Below are 18,026 nucleotides of genomic sequence, written 5' to 3'. Positions count from 1 at the left end.
GACAATTCACTTAAATTTTTATCTCACATTCATCAATCAAGCCAGTCCAGGTTGGCTAATTTGCGACTCTGCCATAGGGCTCAGGCTCCGATATCACCCTAATTATGTCACTCCAAGAGTAGAAAATGCAATCTTCTTTCTCAGGCCATTGAAAAGCATTCTTATCTCCATGTTGCGCCATACAATTAACTTGTATTTCTTCTCCCTGAATTTCCACGATTTGGCCAACATATCTTTTATCATCATACAGTATTTCACAATGATGAATCTTCCTACCTCCAACACCTCTTGATCAAATTCCTCTTCTTGTTCATCTCTATCCATTGAAGGAGGAGGAGAGTTCACCTCATGAATTGGTCTGTCAGGTGTCATTGTGACTTGTGTTATCTTGAAGCAGCCACACACACTTGGATAGTTGCAGAAGCAACTCACTGTGCTATGAAACACCTTTCCTGGTGTTGTTGAATAGATCTGGTGTGCGCTTAATATGCCTTTTACAGCTGGCAGCACAGATGGAAGTAGCTTATCAAATTTTTCTATGTCCTTTTCTTCTATCCATTTTATTAGAATTTTCATTCCCTCTTTCCTGGACAGCAAGTCATAAAGGGCCTCCGGAGTTTGCAGATCACCTCCATTCCGGACAAACTGGTCTGCCATCCTCTTTACACATGCTCCAACGCCATCGGGAGCTCCTTTTTCGTGACCCCGTTCTGAGTAATTCCATGTGACACTCTTAAATCCCCAGCTAAAAGGCACAGTACTCATAAGATTGCAGTTTGCTTTGTTACGGTACTGTGTCACTGGATCATCACTGATAAGATGGACTGACTGGAATTGTGTGCCATGCTGTGTGTTTCGGTTTCTTGCTTTTGTATTTCTCCATACCTCACGAAGTCTGTCTCGCTTTTGTTTCGGAAGTGAACTTGTATATCGAGGCTTAATCGCTCCTCTTGCTTTCTTTTCTTGATATGTGTTGATAAACCGACCCACTGTTACATGTACTCTAGGAAAGTTGTATTATATTTTAATCCCTTGCTATACAAGACTGACCTTGGAGCTAATGCTAACTGAATAATAATATTGTTTTTAACCTTAATAATGTTGATTTTTTTTTTATTTGTTTTTTAAAAAAAATTTTTTTTCTTCAATAAGAACCGTCACACCACAGGACATCATAAATGGACATGTACATTGTCTAACAAACACTGAAATCTGTAGAAATATTAAGAGATTAATACTCACCTTTTTAACTTTCACAGCACTCGCCAATAACTAAGTTACTGCCTGGTTGGGGGCCTGTCTTGAAGACCCCTACAGTTGTCCATGTAACTGAATGTTCAAAAACTTGAACTTCCATGTCACGCCGCAGGACAGCATTTCTGTTACAAAATTTAGCTTGTTGTAAATATTCCTGTATATTGTTTTTGTATGTAAAAACCTTTTTTTGTTAAGTTAATATTTGTAAAATAATGCCAAAGCTCTTATGAATTATTCCAAATGTTGCTGGTTTATTTTATAGCTGTTTATATTTCATGTCTCATTTATGTTAGTCACACCGCAGGACATTTGGCATAAAAGCCTTTAAATAAACAGGAACAAAATTTTTTTTCATCCAAAAGTAAAACTACAACATAAAATACAGTAATTTGTTCATTTACATATGATTTTTGTAAGAAAAAAAAACACATTTTAGTGAGTATTTACACTGTTACATTAAAATCTCACGTCAACCACCCGCCTACACTTTTCTACACAATTATATTTTTCGTATTGTAAAATGATTAATTTCACTGCTGTGGGAAAGTTCATTGTAGCAGTGGTGTAGTCAGTTGGGTCAGGTTTCTAGTTAAGGTGAGTAAGGTGATTTGAAGTGTGAATGTACGACTGTAAAGCGATTTGTTTAGTACGAGCCAATTTACTACCAGCAGGAGAGAGAAAACTGGAGAAGTACTGTGATATGGATGTGTTCCCGGCTCCTGATTGTATCTGACGAAGGTCTCCGAGGCCTCAGAGCCTGATCTGATCCGTGGCCTTAGCTGTGTCAGGGACGGACTCTCCACATCCTAGGACTGATTGAGTGGAGCTGGAGGAAAGTGCTGTTGGGTGGCAGAGTGGTTATGCTGAGATTCCTTTTTATTAAAGATCTCTGGTTGGGTTGTGTTTAGCTTGGTGATTGGAGTCCTGGATGTTAAGCTTCTGGGAGTGGAAGAGGTGAATTACAGCTTGTCTTGGTTTGGTCAGAAAAGCTGCAGTTCTAGTCCACACCAGAGGATGCTGACAAACCTGACTGTTTTGTTGAATTTGTCACTCCCCTGTTGGAGTTTTTAAATGTTTCATTAAAATTCTGAAGATGGACCTCGGACTGGTTAACGGAAACAGAAATGAGCTTTTGGCATGAATGGGTTTTGGGTGGACTTGGTAACCTGGCATAAGAGTCTATTATACTGGAACAAATGGAAAATCCAGACAGGGATGAGTCAGGTGACCTTGAATCAACATCAAAGCTAATATTCAAGCAATTACTAGACTCCATCTCCAGAAGATGCTCCAGTGTTCCACAGCTTTCATTTTCCTTATCAGGGTCAAACTCATCCCTTTCCTTTTTCTTGCCACTTTGCATCTCTACATATCCCAAATTCTCAATACCTACTTGAATCTCTCTAATACAGCTTGGCTGACTCTCCTCCTCTCCTTTTTCCTCTTTTCTTTTCCCCATTTTCTCCAGCTGGCTGCTTGGGAGCAGTTGGGTCTCATTCCACTGTGCTGTACTGTTTAAGAGTGGGCTGGTGTACTGCTGCTCCACGACTTTTGCTCATCACCCTGCACCTTTCGCAACTGTGAAGGAAGGAAAATATTTATTAGAAAGCAAATATGTGCAGTAGGTGGCGGTAAACACCTTCCATGTGGGACAGTGAAGAGCCATTGCAAGGAAATTTTTTGACTCAAATCCCAGATACCCTACAAAAGCGATCTGCCAGAATACAGGTAGGGGAAAAAAAGAAATGCTTTCTGTTTGTCAAGTTTTATTGTGGTTTGTGAACAAAATACAATCTAGTCATAAAGCAGGTACAGGGATTTGTAGGAAAGGGAATGAGAAAACCATATCATATTCACATCAAATGCTGTCCTTCATGTGTGGTAATAGAGAGTAGAGGTAAGATAGGTGGTAAGGAAGCTAAGGTTTTCTGAGCTCTTAACATTAAACCCTGCCTTCTGTTGACAAACATTGTTACGTAGAAGAGTTAAGACGGTTTGACATCAGACACCATAGGATTACTTTTTTACTTAAATGATCATTCTCTGTATAAACTTAAATGCTGTTTGGTTCAGCTTTGTTTCATTGCTGGGAAGTGAACCTGGCACTCACCTGTTACTTTACAGACTGTTCATGATAAAGTATTTTTAATGTGTAAGGCTGCCTGTTCCAGATATAGTAGCTCTGTTGTTCTTTATTTTAATACAGATAAAAATACTCATTTGAAACCGTATTATCCAAGATTTACTTAAAGCGGACATAGATCTCAGATCCCATAACACTGTGTTGTTGATGGCAATCCAGCAAAACTAAAGCTGCATATAATTATATTCATTGCTATAAGCAGTTTTCATTGCTGTAAGCAATTACACACATTATGTGAGGTATAAACCGATATATGAGTCCAGGGTCATTTGTTTTTCCTGTAATGTAAAGTATCACCAGTTGGAAAACAATAAGGCCTACCTGCTGGTCAGCCCAATAAGAAGCCCATTTTTTAAAACTAATTTGTATTTTCTTTCCTATAATTTCCCATGTTTGAATGGTATGATAATGCATATTTGTACTAGGGTCAATGATTTTTTCGATCTGTGAAGGTTTTTACAACTTTTTAACAATGTCAGTTCTTTGTGTTGTACAAGTAAAAAGTAGTGTATTATTTAAATTGGCGTCATATATAAACACTCTTAAAGAGTCTTTGTAAGCTGCAAGGGAGTAAAACCCAAAGGAATTAAGTGATATCAGATCTCGGCTCAAAAGAGAGAGCTCATCCAGGCCTGAAGAACTAGTTCATTCCTGACCACACCAGGAAGTAGTATGGTATGTTAAGGACAAGAAACATCAACATGGCTCTGTGTGACTCTCTCCAGATGGCTCACTAAATGGACTGACTCTACCACATCTGTTACTTACATGCATACACCAAATAGTGCATTAAAGACTGGACATACTGTCGCCTAATCTGAGTAACACTGAGAACGTTAAACGTGGTCAACAAACTTAGCCGAAGCATAGAAGAATAGAAAGTAAAGTCTCCTGTATTGTTTACATGCAATGCAAACGTTTTTAGGCCACATAGCTTAGGAGCTTAAGTTCAGTACACAGAGTTGAGTGTGTGTACAGTAGTAAGTGTTGAGTGAGGTGTTGAGATGACCTGTATGTGTTTGATGACGTCCTGTACTCGATCGAGCAGAGACCCGAGTCTTACTGTGTTTCTCTCACACACTCTCTCCACTGCTATCTGTCTCAGTTCAGCCATCTCCACATGTTGCTGTTCACTGAGCTACACACAGAGTGTTCACTATAATTACAAATGTTCCATTTTATAAATTGCTAAATCTGTGTGAGCCTGTTTATCTGCACTATGCATGCCATTTATTGCAGGAAAGTACAATTAGAGATTAAATAAACAGCAAAACGTAAGATCTAAGTGATTATGTCCAGTGGTTCCATGTCCATGACGACACACAGCGCCTTTAACTGACGTTCACAGAGCATCACGTGTGTGTATATGGGTGTATATATAGGTATATGTGCTTTTCACAACATTTTAAACAAGAATAGAAATGTTTACCAGCTATTTTAGTATATACTATAATGAGATTGTAAATGTTATAATTCAAGATCAAATAACTCGTGCATTTTGTTATAAACTCATGCATTTTGTTACCCTGGGCAGAAGCGCGTGCATGCCGTGGAAACGCGTGGCGGAGCGCGCCCCCGTGTGGCTGTGACTCGCGTGCACTCTCCGCGTGCAGGCGCGCTAGGCTCTTCAAACAGAACTCCTCATAACTCTCCATGACCTTTTTCTGTAAAGAAAATTATTTTAAAAAACCATTTATTCACAATTGAGGTATTGATCCTTTTGTTCATCTTTCTTCTCTAGCTCGATAAAAGTATACAAACCGAAAGGTGCATTATTCTCGTTATATATATATATTATATATATATATATATAATTACCAATACAACTTCATATAATGAGGATAAATATATAAACATAATTTATAATCTGATAAATAGTTCAATTTGCTGTAGTTTATCCGCACATATGAAGCCTCTTTTGCACTTCCGGGAAAACTAACTGCTGTAATTCTGTTGCCTATAAACCGATAAGCCCCGCCCACTGAGCTGTGGCAAACAAATATACACTGCTCAAAAAAATGAAAGGGAACACTTAAACAGCACAATGTAACTCCAAGTCAATCACACTTCTGTGAAATCAAACTTCCCACCTAGGAATCAACACTGATTGATAATCAATTTCACATGCTGCTGTACAAATAAGATACACAACAGGTGGAAATTATAGGCAATTAGCAAGAGCCCCAATAAAGGAGTGGTTCTGCAGGTGGTGACCACAGACCACTTCTCAGTTCCTATGCTTTCTGGCTGAAGTTTCGGTCACGTTTGAATGTTGGCGGTGCTTTCACTCTAGTGGTAGCATGAGACGGAGTCTGCAACCCACACAAGTGGCTCAGGTAGTGCAGCTCAACCAGGATGGCACATCAATGCGAGCTGTAGCAAAAAGGTTTGCTGTGTCTGTCAGCATAGTGTCCAGAGCATGGAGGTGCTACAAGGAGACAAGCCAGTACATCAGGAGACATGCAGGATGCCGTAGGAGGGCAACAACCCAGCAGCAGGACCGCTACATTCCCCTTTGTGCAAGGAGGAACAGGAGGAGCACTTCCAGAGGCCTACAAAATTACCTCCAGCAGGCCACAAATGTGCATGTGTCTGCTCAAACAGTCAGAAACAGACTCCATGAGGGTGGTATGAGGGCCCGACATCCACAGGTGGGGGTTGTGCTCACAGCCCAACACCGGGTAGGACGTTTGGCATTAGCCAGAGAACACCAAGATTGTCAAATTCTGCTTTGACATTTGGTTAATTCAATTTCATGATTATCAGCCTCAGTGTCACCACTTAGACCCACACAAGCAGTGAGCTGAGGTACTGTTGCAATGTGTGTACCCGCAGTGAAACTGCGGCACAGTAACGTTTCTTAATGTGAGACTTCATAAAACACAGCCATAAGTATAAAACCACATTAAACACAGAGAGAAGCATAGCAAGCAAGCGCACACACACACACACACACAGTGTATATTCCATCAAGCCTGTATTTATTGGGGTTTGAGACGCTAATGCTTCTGATGAGTAAGACGGGGCAAACAAATTAGATGAGGATGAAATATAATAACAGATTAAGGTTGCATTATGGAGTTAAGGATAATGCAACTCCATATTGCAACATTAATCTGTTATTATATTCCATCATCATCCACATGATGTAAAGTAGCTTACATGTCTTAACCAGTCAGGTACTTTAGAGTAGTTAAGTATTTGAATTTGTAAGTTGACTAAGTATGGATAAATCAGTATGAAAAAAACAACTTTCTGACTAACTGGCAAATCCATTCCATATGTTTTAAAGATTACATTTTAAGATAAAAAATAATCATAGATAAAATACATTAAAAAAAATCCTATTACTGAAGCAAAGTTCTAAATACATTCCTCTTTTCCACAGTCGTGATGTGTCGGTGTACTTTGTCTCACACACGGTAATGTGGATTTTAGTTCTGTAGCAAAAGCAAAATAACAAGGACCTCAAAATAGAAATATATTATTATATCCTAGCAAAATCAATAAAGCATATCCATAACATGGTGAAAGGATTACCAAAGGACTAATGCACATATCTGAGACAGAAAGAGAGGTCTTTTGAAAAGTATATTTTCTGAAAACTATTTATAGAACTTGTTTTGTATTTTTTTTTTTTTTTTTATCAGATGTGCTTAATATCTATGTGCTTCAGTACATAGGCATAATGTGGTGTGGTGAAGTGGCTCTTATACTTGGGTACAAGGCTCAGGGCTTTAAGTTCACCCGAAGCATAATGGTCTCATTTGGACCACTTTTAATGACTAGATCTGAATGGAGACATCTCACGGAGAACAAGTTTAATTGCCATATGGGTAGTTTAAAATAAAGACTAAGTGCTCTATTCGTGAAAAAGGGTGAAGAAAATGAAAAGCGGTGAGGGGTTGAGTTGCTTTGTGTTCAGTAGAATGTCTCATAGAGCCAGTAAGAAAGCTGCAGGTGCAAAAGATCAGCTATGAGAATTATTTTGAAGCATTCATGGAAATATACAAATTGTGTACCTGGGCATTATGACTTCAATCAAATTGTGTCTTTATAGAAATTGTTACAGTAGTTCTTTAAGCAAAGTAAAATGAATCACAAAAATGATTTTATTATATAATTACAAACACTTCAGTCAACCGGAGAAGCGTTTTCGAAACAGTGTTTTTTTTAATATGTCCTTCAATAAAATGTTTCGGTGCAGAGACATCTTATGAAATCGATCACTGCAGGACTAAAGTAGATCTGCGACAGTATTGTGTAGGGAAATTTAGTTTTAAAAGCAATTTAGTAATGTTGGATTGATGAAATGGATTTTGAAGATGAAATGACCAAACATGGGAGAGAAATAGATTGCTCAGGATGTTATTTAAGCAGGTTAAATAAGGTAGGTTATAGCAGATATTGACTTGGCTGTGTTGTGTGTAAACTAACTTAAAGCTGAATCCTATGACTTGACAAACAACCAATAATGCAGTTTCAGTTTAGGATGTTTTGATTTGCTCACATGATATAGCGTCTCCTAAATCAGCTCCCTAGTATCAGGGAGTCATTGGGCCTCAATCGCAAAATCCTTCCAATACAATATATTGTTTAGTCCCTAAAAAACCTGGCTGCGTCAATGCTCACTATATCCAGTTACTGGAAGTGACATCATATTTTCTGAAGCCCTTTAGCTCAAACAATGAAGGACGAAGTCTCAGGAAAATTCATCCAAAATGTAGGTAGCTTCTTATTGTTATTGTAGATCTCAAATGATTACTAGCTGTTGGTGCGCCATGTACAGTTTCTGTTGTTTGTGAAGTGTTTATTGATTGAAAATGATCCGCTGGCTGGTACATGAGTTTCTAAGGTAAATTTTTATGACATACAGTATGAAACTTTGAGATTTTAAATCTTTGTGTTTTTTTTAAGAAGACATCCTCTTACGGGTCGCCGTGCCGTGCACTGCACGGAAGTAGAAGTGACCACTAGGGGATGACCCAGAAACAAGCTTCAATTCAACTTTAAAGCATCAAATCCTCCAAAAACACGAAAAAACCTATTTATCTAGTAAAGTTTATACTCTCAATAATTTTTTAAGCCCACACACAAAGCACAATATGATTCACAGCCTTCATACAATTAGAAAAGAAATTCGGACAAAACTGACCTAGGTGGCGCTAGACCGGTTTTTCCCTTACCTTTAGACGCGTCTCTTTCTTCACTGGGGTAATATATTCCAACACAATAATAAACAATAATCCACAAAAATCCACACAGGTCCAAGGAATTGAAATCTGTAAGCCTTTTAATCCAAAACGCTCTGGTCGCGCCGCAAATATTCCGTTAGTGTTCTGAAAACTGGAAACAGAAGTGCGCCATCATCTCGTTTTGCCGCTCTAACTCTTAATTGGGATATTCAAAAATTCAAAGTCTACGTCATATTTATTGCCCAGGTCCTAACGCATCAAATAAGCCCTCGTTTGAGCCAATCGGCGCTTGTATGGCAGAGATAGACGGCTGAGAAGCCAATGGTGGCATGACCTCATTTTTGGGAACCCGCCTTTGACTGACAATTACTCCTTCCAATAGCAATGAAATGGGCTGGGACCTATACAGCCGTTTAGCCAATAAGCAGACGATTCCAACGGTATATGACATGCCGTATGTTCTTTGCCTGTGTCTGCGTGAACTGGATGCGCAGAAGAATTCTTGCGTAATCCCTGACCTTTTGTCCCTCTCACAGCTCAGGGTGTCAAGTTACAGGCCTGTTTTCACACCAGAGTGATAGAGAGAGAGTCTAGGCTTGTTTATGGCCTTTCAGACTGAGCCTGCAGCCTTTTATTTCAAAGTTATATAGTAAACAAGTACACAAAAACGCTGCACCCGACGACCATGGCCGTAGAAAAATATTCATATAAAATCCATTTTTGGGTCTTTTGACTTGAAATTTTTTTTTGGTGAAAGCCAAGACATGTGGCTATGACTCTCAGTTGTTGGTGTGTCCCTAACATGTTCCAGAAAAATAAGATTAATCAGTTTATCAGAAAAACAACCCAGGTGGACAGGAAAATCTGCATTCTAACCCCTGTAACTTTGTGTGTTTCTGAAACTAGAGAATCTCTTCTTTCAAATGAGACCAGGCTCACCCCTGTGTGTCAAAGTATGTGGGAGCTGTACCACTTTTTGTTGGACAATGGATATAGGCGGAGGTCCATAACAAAAAACATAATTTACACCGATTGTGTGAGTGAATGAGAGTGTTTGTGTGCCTTGCAATGGGTTGGCACTCCGTCCAGGGTGTATCATGCCTTGATGCCCGATGACGTCTGAGATAGGCACAGGCTCCCCATGACCGAGAAGTTCAGATAAGCGGTAGAAAATGAATGGATGAATAATTTACACCATACCATAGCAGTATAAAAATGACAGATCTTTGGATAAGGGTGTCTGCATAATGCTTCATTTGAATAAGCAGAGTAAGAAACCCAACTCTGCTTTAACTGGTTTATTTGATTCACTCTGAGTGCATCACCTGTCTTAACCAAACCCCTCATCACCTGCTCAAAGAACAACTCTGTGTACTTCTGGTACTATAAAAAAATGGTGCAAAATATCTTATATTTTTCCAGGCATTGAAAAACTGGTACTCAGTTTCATGCTTATTCCAAAACTATCATAACGTATTGATAACTACATAACTGGGTACTAAAGTTTTCATTTACTGTGAGAGATTTCTGTTTTAGTCTGCATTTATATGGAGCTGTAGATGCAGTTTTCAGAAGAGTTGAACTGCATGTTATTGTACTGTATCTGAATGGCTTCTTCTTCCTGGCTGGATTTTTAAGAAACTCAGTCAGAAAAGTATTTTGAATGGTGAATTTCAGACTCTTAAGGATTTGCCCCACACAGCTACAGAACAATGACCAGCCTTCATGAGCGTGCCATGACTTCAGTGTTATTAGCTCCTATCTGTGGGTTGCATGAAAAGTCATAAACCTAAGGCAACATGTTCACTGCCATCAGCAACATTCTCTAAACATTCTCTATTATTATATTATACCATATCAGGAATAATTGTGAACGTTAACGACCACAAACTGGAGGTCAGTACATTTCTCCGCAGAAGGGTCTGTGTGTCTTTGAGATTAAATAGAAAGATGAATGTGACTTTAAATCCTCTATTTAACTATAAAATAGTGAATCAAAAAATATATATGCTAATTTTTTACACTGTTTTAACTTAAATTAATATTAATAATAAAATAAAACAGTACATTTAAAAAAAAAAAAAAAGGCCCTCTGGAGACCTAAGGCTAGGTTTGACTTGACATCTCAGTTCTGATCATTTAGCTGTAAGTTCTCATTAGTGACACAAGGACAGCAGATTATGATGAATTTTGTGTTACTGTAACATTTTAGGTGTGTTAATGCAATTTAGTGTGAAAATACTTAGATGACCTCTGCCATGTGTCTAGTTTTAGTACGAAAACTGAGTTCATGTTGAGAAGCTCAATGAGATCAACTGTGCAGCTTGGACTCAAAATACCTAACTTTAACTTAAAGGCATAATGATTAGTTTAAGTGTAGCATAAGGAGATGTATTGTGACTTTAGACACCAACTGTATATAATTCAATTTCACATAAGGATTTCTGGTATGCATCTCACTTTAGGATCTGAAAACTAAAATACTGAGCTTGACACTGGAGAAACATGACAGATAAAGGTGGCCTTCTTCTTTATATTCTACTGTACAGAATGCCTTGTTTATACTTTAACACAGAGTTTCGGTTCAGAGAATTGTTGGTCTTGAAATTTCAACGATTGTTTTTTCCTTTCAATTTATCTACCGTATTTACTTATTTATTTTAATATATTTAAAAAATAGCCCCAAAAAGAAACAAAGATTATTTCAGTACAAAATACAGCACTCAAAATTGCATCTTCAAGTGTGGATGCTGTATACAACAAATTAAACACACTTTTAGTAAAAATGCGTTGTTGGCGTTGTTTGCTTCATTTGTTTCCGAAGATGTCTCAGTGCTAAATATGCCAAAAAGATGCTAAATATGTATGAAAAGGATAAGCATTTTTCTTTAGGTAAGCCTTGGAATCAGTACATTTGGAGTGTTTGCACTATAGTGTCCATGTCCATCTTCTCTCTGTGGCAACAGCTTGAGTTGGTGAAGTCTCCAAAGAGCTAGATGATGACTCTATGCTCAAGATAATCAGCTACAAATATGAACAGTAGCTCCAGGAGATGTTAAAGCATGCAAACATGACATACTTCTAATTACCCCTTTAGAAATGGGAACTAGGATAAGTCTGAATACAGTCATAGGCATAAACATCAATCATGGACGATTTTTACACAGGTTTGTTCATTCACACATATTCTTTTTTTTAAACACGTATTACTTAATTAGCTAGCTTGCTGACCATAAAGACATGTTTATGGTGTAAAAGAATTCATACAATGGTTGCTTATATAAATGAATATGACCAAAATGACTAGCATTAACAATTAGCAGTATTTAAATAACTAAACAAAACCGGAAACCACTGAATGTGTTGTTTAACACATCTAGACTTAAATATTATTCCTTTTTTTTCAAACCCCAAGGCCTTTTATGTATAGCAAAAAAAAAAAAAAAGAACTGCCATTGCCATTCTGGCCCTTTCTGAGGAGACTGTATTGTTACTATGATTAAGGTGGAAAGTGCACTTACTGTACAAAGCTTATTACAAAGCTTATTAACCTAATGGACTGGAAGAGCTTTGTACCACACTTAAACATAGTATTTCATATTTCATGATTTGCTTGCTTCTAGAAATTCTTGAAATGAACAAAGTCTATATGGCAATATATGAATGTTATAAGCTTTACACATTTAAAATTATAAAGTGAAAGCAAACATTTAACAAGTAATTAGTACAAAAATGAAAGGTGTTTAAGAAAGAGTTAATCGTATGCAACACAGCAACGTTCATACTGCAGAGTTCCTCCATGTAATAATTAATACCATTTTTTTATTAGGTTCAAATTACAGATCTTTGGTAATGCAGGTTTTAAAACAGATATAATAATAATAATAATAATAATACAAAGCTGAACACAAAATGCTGTACATCATAAAATACAAATTATAAAATAATAAAATAGTAACAAAATAAAATAATAACAGCGATAATAAATAATAAAGCTATTTGAATTAAATTGTCAAATCCTTCTTATGGATTCTCTGTTTCATAATGCCCTTACATATGGACACCTTTTTTACATAAGGTGTCCATTTCCAATCGCTGTATATGTATGTATATATATATATATGATGCCATCTATATGATGAGATCTATACAAACCCTATAAATTAGATATATAATATGCATAATTAATATTATAATATGCATAACAAAATATTTTGCATTTATGTTATGCAGGTCATAAACGCAGTGATGAGAAGATGGGAAAGGTCCAGCTCAAATATGGGCTGAAAAGCTTCAGCAACTGTTTTATATTAATGCAGCTTACTCATCAGAACATGGTCTAAGCACAACAGTACAATCCAGGATGTTCTACGTAGAACTCATTTTATTAAGAAATGAAATAAGACAATATAACACAGACAATCTTGAGAATATTGAGACAAACAGTAACATATCTTTAATACATATTGACTGTGGGTATCTACAGCATCATATATAAAAAAATCTAATTAAAAACTATTGACATTTATTTACATTAAAGATGTAGTTAAGGACAAAATGAGTTTCCTGATTAGAGCAGATGTAGTTAATGCAGCAGACATTCTATATGTAGCAGCAGGGTAGTAAGATAGAATCTTATCCAGGCATAAAGCTAAACAGTTTAACAGTTACTTATGTGATAGTCCCTCAGTGGTTCTCTGACAATCCTGAGATTTCATTCTTACACTTTTACAAATGCTAAGCACCAAAACGCTTAGCTATACATATTACAGTAGACACTTACAGTAGCATATTTAAATGAACACCAAGGAAATGTTGATAAAATGCAGCACCCATCTTAGTAGATACGTAAGATTCACTGACTACACAGCTGACTTTCATACAATAGTCAGCAGGGATATCTATAAACTTGTTACTGTGTATACATACATACATAGCTTACATATGAAATAGCTCTTTAAGCATTCTTGAAGCACAAAGACGCCCCAGTGCCTGACGCACCTCTTTATTTCTGATACCGTATGCTAGTGGGTTGACACATGGTGGAACCAAGACTAGCATTATCATATAGATCTGATTGTCCACATCCTTGATACACATAGTGATAAATTTAGTTGTGCTTGGAAACAGTTGAAGCAAAAAGATGGCAAAGTAGAAAAAAATGGTACATCTTGCACGAGCGTTGTCCTGCTGGAATGGTTGCTGAACCTGCCGGGCTTCTTGATACATACGGCCGTAGGAGAACAAGAATATGAGGAGGCAGAGGAAAAGCACACATCCGACCAATATTTTGTTGAACATCTCAAAGTACTTTGACTGCTCAAGCTGAGCTTGCACAACTTCAGGCTCACACACAAATATTGCAATGATGTGATCAAATTTTGCTCTGCCAATCAGCATTAGGACAGTCGATACCCCAGACCCTGTTAAAGCCAGCAACCAGATGAGAATAATAAAGCTGTATATTCGCATGTTGGTCATGATACCCAGGTAATGGATGCCATGGCATGTGTACAAGAAACGCTCCAAAGCCATGGAAGCGACAGTCAGAAGTGAATTAATGATAGTAAAACTTACGGTGAAGTATTGTGCTACACACCTGAAGCTGAATTTCAGAGTTTGACGGCAAAGCAAGCAGTAAAGTGTCGGAAGACCTATGGTCAGAGTTAGCAGCAAATCACACACAATCAGGTTCTTCAACAGCATATAACGTGGATTCCAGGAAAGAGCTTCAGAGTGTTTCAATCCCAGGAACAAATAAATGTTAACAACCAAGGAAAAAGCAAAAAGTATCAGAATTGTAAATATTGAGATGTTCAGAACTTCCTCATTGTAAACAATGCTCCAAAAGAGACAGGATGTGACTTCGGTGCTCCACTCAACTGAAATCTGTGTTTCATTCAAAGAGAGGGATGAAAAATTAGTGCAGTCCATTTCTTCGTTCTGTGAATTAGTTTTTTATTTTTTTTGCTGTCACTTAAATTAGAAGAAATTAAACTGTTTTTTGGAGAACTGCTTGAGGCTGAAACACCATCCGTAGTACAGCAGTAAAGTACTGTGGAGCGTCTTCAATTCATCATTCTCAGTGACCCTAAAGTGACGTGATCATCTCCTAGCAACTAGTCTCTCCTGAATGGAAAGGGGAGGGGTTTGTTACTATTCCTGTGATTCACATGTATTTTGCTTTTAAAAGAATATTATAAAGTGTATTATTTAAATTTATTATTAATATTTTTATTTACATAATACTCATTTTAAATCCAACACTTTCCCTGAGTGGGTTATGAGGATGCTGAGGGGTGTGAGGAGCTTCTCACCTGCAGTAACTTTCATCTCTCTCTCTCTCTCTCTCTCTCTCTCTCTCTCTCTCTCTCTCTCTCTCTCTCTCTCTCTCTCTCTCTCTCCTTATCTCTCTGCTTTCACTCCCTCAACATACACTCTTTTTTAAGCTTTTCACTCATGTAACATTTGGACTCCTATGAAAAGGTAATACAAAACACTGTCCCATTTTATTAAATTGTCAAAAGGAATTCAGAATGAAGTTTATTTACTGGTCCCTATCTGCTGCTTGTGTGAAATTAGTTTGTGACATGGTAATGAATGGAGAGGAGACATACCATACCATCAATAAACAGAAAATATTGAAAGAAAATAGTCATTATCATTTGAATTGATCTTTAAGTCCAGATGTGTTGCTGGTAATAGGTGGACATAGTCATGTGTTAGTGGATGTATTAGTATTTCCTGTCAAAAAATTTGTGTACAAGCCCAGCGACAAAGAAAGGTTGAAATTTCACTCCTTTATAATGATATGAATGTGAATTCCTGTCCTTAGGATCTGTCCTACAGAACTACAATGTTATCAACTAATCATCCAGAGGAACTAATTTTTTGTAAGCAATTACAAGCATTGTAACGCTCAGTATCATGCGTACCGAGAAGTCTGTTGCTCTCACAGATCTGTGTCCTTCAGTGAAATAATAGAAATACCATAATTGTAACTCATTTTAAAAAGGTTTACTCTCATGGCAAAGATCTTAAAAAAAACAAAACAAACAAAAAAAACCCCACAAACAACCTTTGACATATTTCATTGTAACTTTGAACAAATGTTTTAAACTCATGGTATCTTATGTATGTAACCTAGTGAACCAGCATTAATGTGTTCAATGTTAGAGATTTAAGCACTTATGTACGTCGCTCTGGATAAGGGCGTCTGCCAAATGCTGTAAATGTAAATGTAAATGTCTGATCTTTTTAAACAGCTCCAGTTTTTGCTGTGCTATAAACCCCGAACACAAGTCACTGAGTCATGGACAGTGAGACCAGCTCACTGAAATAAATTGCATTACTTACTCATTAATTCCCAGTTCTTACACCTGACTTATTCTTTGTATATCATATGTAAAGTATTATAATTATATAAGATCTGTAGCTATTTTTTTCCAATGATGGCACACATTAGCCCTAAGCTGACATAATTTATAGCCATTTTTAGTAACATGCATATAAAAATTATATTTTTAAAATGTTGGGATGTGAGTTCCACCACAGAAACAAAAGAAAACTACAGATCCCTCTGCTGTGCTGCAAAGTCCCTTTGAACACCACTGTTTTATGAATACATACAAAACATGTGGATTTTTTTCTGATGTAGAAAAATGGCATTTCATTTTCAGCACAATTTAACAAAATGCTTCCATGGAAACATACTTTCAACATCTGTTCGTATGGATGAGCGCACATTACGTAGAAGGTCTGCTACATTTTATGAATGCAGTCAAGTGCAGCTTTGGTGACCAGCTGTTAGGTTAAAAGGAAATGAATATCAAGTATTATGAATAATAAAGATTTTACGAAATGTATGTAAAGTAATGCTACTGTATTTTGTTGTGTTATTTAGATTATGGAATTATTTCATATCAAGCTAAAGAAGAGCACTCAGTTTACATGGCAAGTATCAGTGGGAAAACATGATGATTCAATGATCCATATAGTAGCTGAAATAATCTGATCTCATTAGTGAACTCAGCCAAATGACTGACTGAATAGAGCAGATTAAATGGAAATAACTATGTGCAGTTCTAGTTTCTTTAACCAAAATCAGATACTTTATTTTCACAACAATAAATATTTTAGAATTTAAATAAATCTAGTTATACTCCATAACATGATAGATCAAGAGATAATACATGCTTTTGCTTTACACCTGCATTACATAATTCTTTTATAAATCCACTTTATGTGCACATTTATTATGGACATATAAGAAGAAAAAAATTAAAACATACCTCTTATGCCATTAAAGTCAGGAACTAAAAATAAAAATATATAATTTGCACATTTTGCATGTTCAGACAGATTTTTGCATGAATTAAGAGTCCAGATGTGTACAGATGGATTAATTTACTCAGTTTATTTATTTATTTATTTATTTATTTATTTATTTATTTATTTATTTATTTATGTGCATTCATTTAGATATTTAGAATTACAGCACTCATTGATTGTGGCCTTGAAGGAGGCTTATGACGATCAATATTTGAGGTCTGGAAAATTAGCCATCATTTACTGTTGTCTTTGTCATAGACTGATTGAATTTAGGTATCCCAGCTAAAGAATAATGAAATAACTATTTAAAAAATTCACATTAAGTGCACAGAATCGCAGTAAATGCAAAAATTCACATTAAGTGCACAGAATCGCATTAAGTGCAAAAATTCACATTAAGTGCACAGAATCGCAAGAATTTTGGGGAAATGCAAACTTAATGTTTCATCTGCACTGTGTTTGCACTAGTCCAACTTTGCACAACCTGCACTATTATACATATTGTTTGTTTCTTTTTTATTTTCTAAGATTTTCTAAAATATTTTTTCATGTTTATTCTCATACTTTTTATAGGTTGTTTATATTTCTGCTCCCTTGCTTCCTATTACAATGCACCAGTACACCAATAATGCTTGTACGTCTAAAACCCATGATACTTGACAATTAAGGTGATTCTGATTCTCCTGGTGCAAGCAGTACAAGTCAAATACAGTGTAAACAGACAGTGCAATATATTACAGGACAGATACATAAAGATAGCACAGGCCAGTAAACAGGCTCTTGGTGCGTAAAACAGTTGTAGCAGCACTCAGAAAAAAGAGACACGTGTAATGTGCCAAAAGAAAAAGCCATCAGTTTGTAGCAAGGTGTGTGATTCTGATGGTTTGTTGTAGATTTTAAGAATGTAGAAATATATACATATTATATAATAAATTATATATATATATATATATATATATATATATATATATATATATATATATATATATATATATATATATATAAAATTACAGTTTTATTGATTTATTGATATGTATATATTGGTATATACTGAATGCAAAGACATAGATGAATGTGTGTGTGTGTGTGTGTGTGTGTGT

The 18,026-nt window shown here is 36.4% G+C and overlaps 1 protein-coding gene and 1 long non-coding RNA gene across 2 annotated transcripts; both read right to left on the bottom strand.

Annotated features, from left to right (window-relative positions):
* Window positions 1-1,447: 1,447 nt before the first annotated feature.
* On the bottom strand, window positions 1,448-8,641 carry LOC113634058. Its single transcript, XR_003438430.2, has 3 exons — window positions 8,587-8,641; window positions 4,926-5,064; window positions 1,448-2,835 (listed from the first exon to the last, which is right to left on the bottom strand). It is a non-coding gene; the product is annotated as an uncharacterized LOC113634058 (long non-coding RNA).
* Window positions 8,642-13,533: 4,892 nt separating this feature from the next.
* LOC125145342 (olfactory receptor 14I1) lies at window positions 13,534-14,544 on the bottom strand (the record flags this gene model as incomplete). The annotated part of the gene is made up of 1 exon (XM_047817470.1): window positions 13,534-14,544. A coding segment is annotated over one exon (1,011 nt), but the record flags the coding sequence as incomplete, so codon positions are not given.
* Window positions 14,545-18,026: the final 3,482 nt, after the last annotated feature.

This window comes from Tachysurus fulvidraco, chromosome 8 (genome assembly GCF_022655615.1).
Source record: "Tachysurus fulvidraco isolate hzauxx_2018 chromosome 8, HZAU_PFXX_2.0, whole genome shotgun sequence".
NCBI lineage: Eukaryota > Metazoa > Chordata > Actinopteri > Siluriformes > Bagridae > Tachysurus > Tachysurus fulvidraco.
This window is presented reverse-complemented; position numbering and strand designations above follow the sequence as displayed.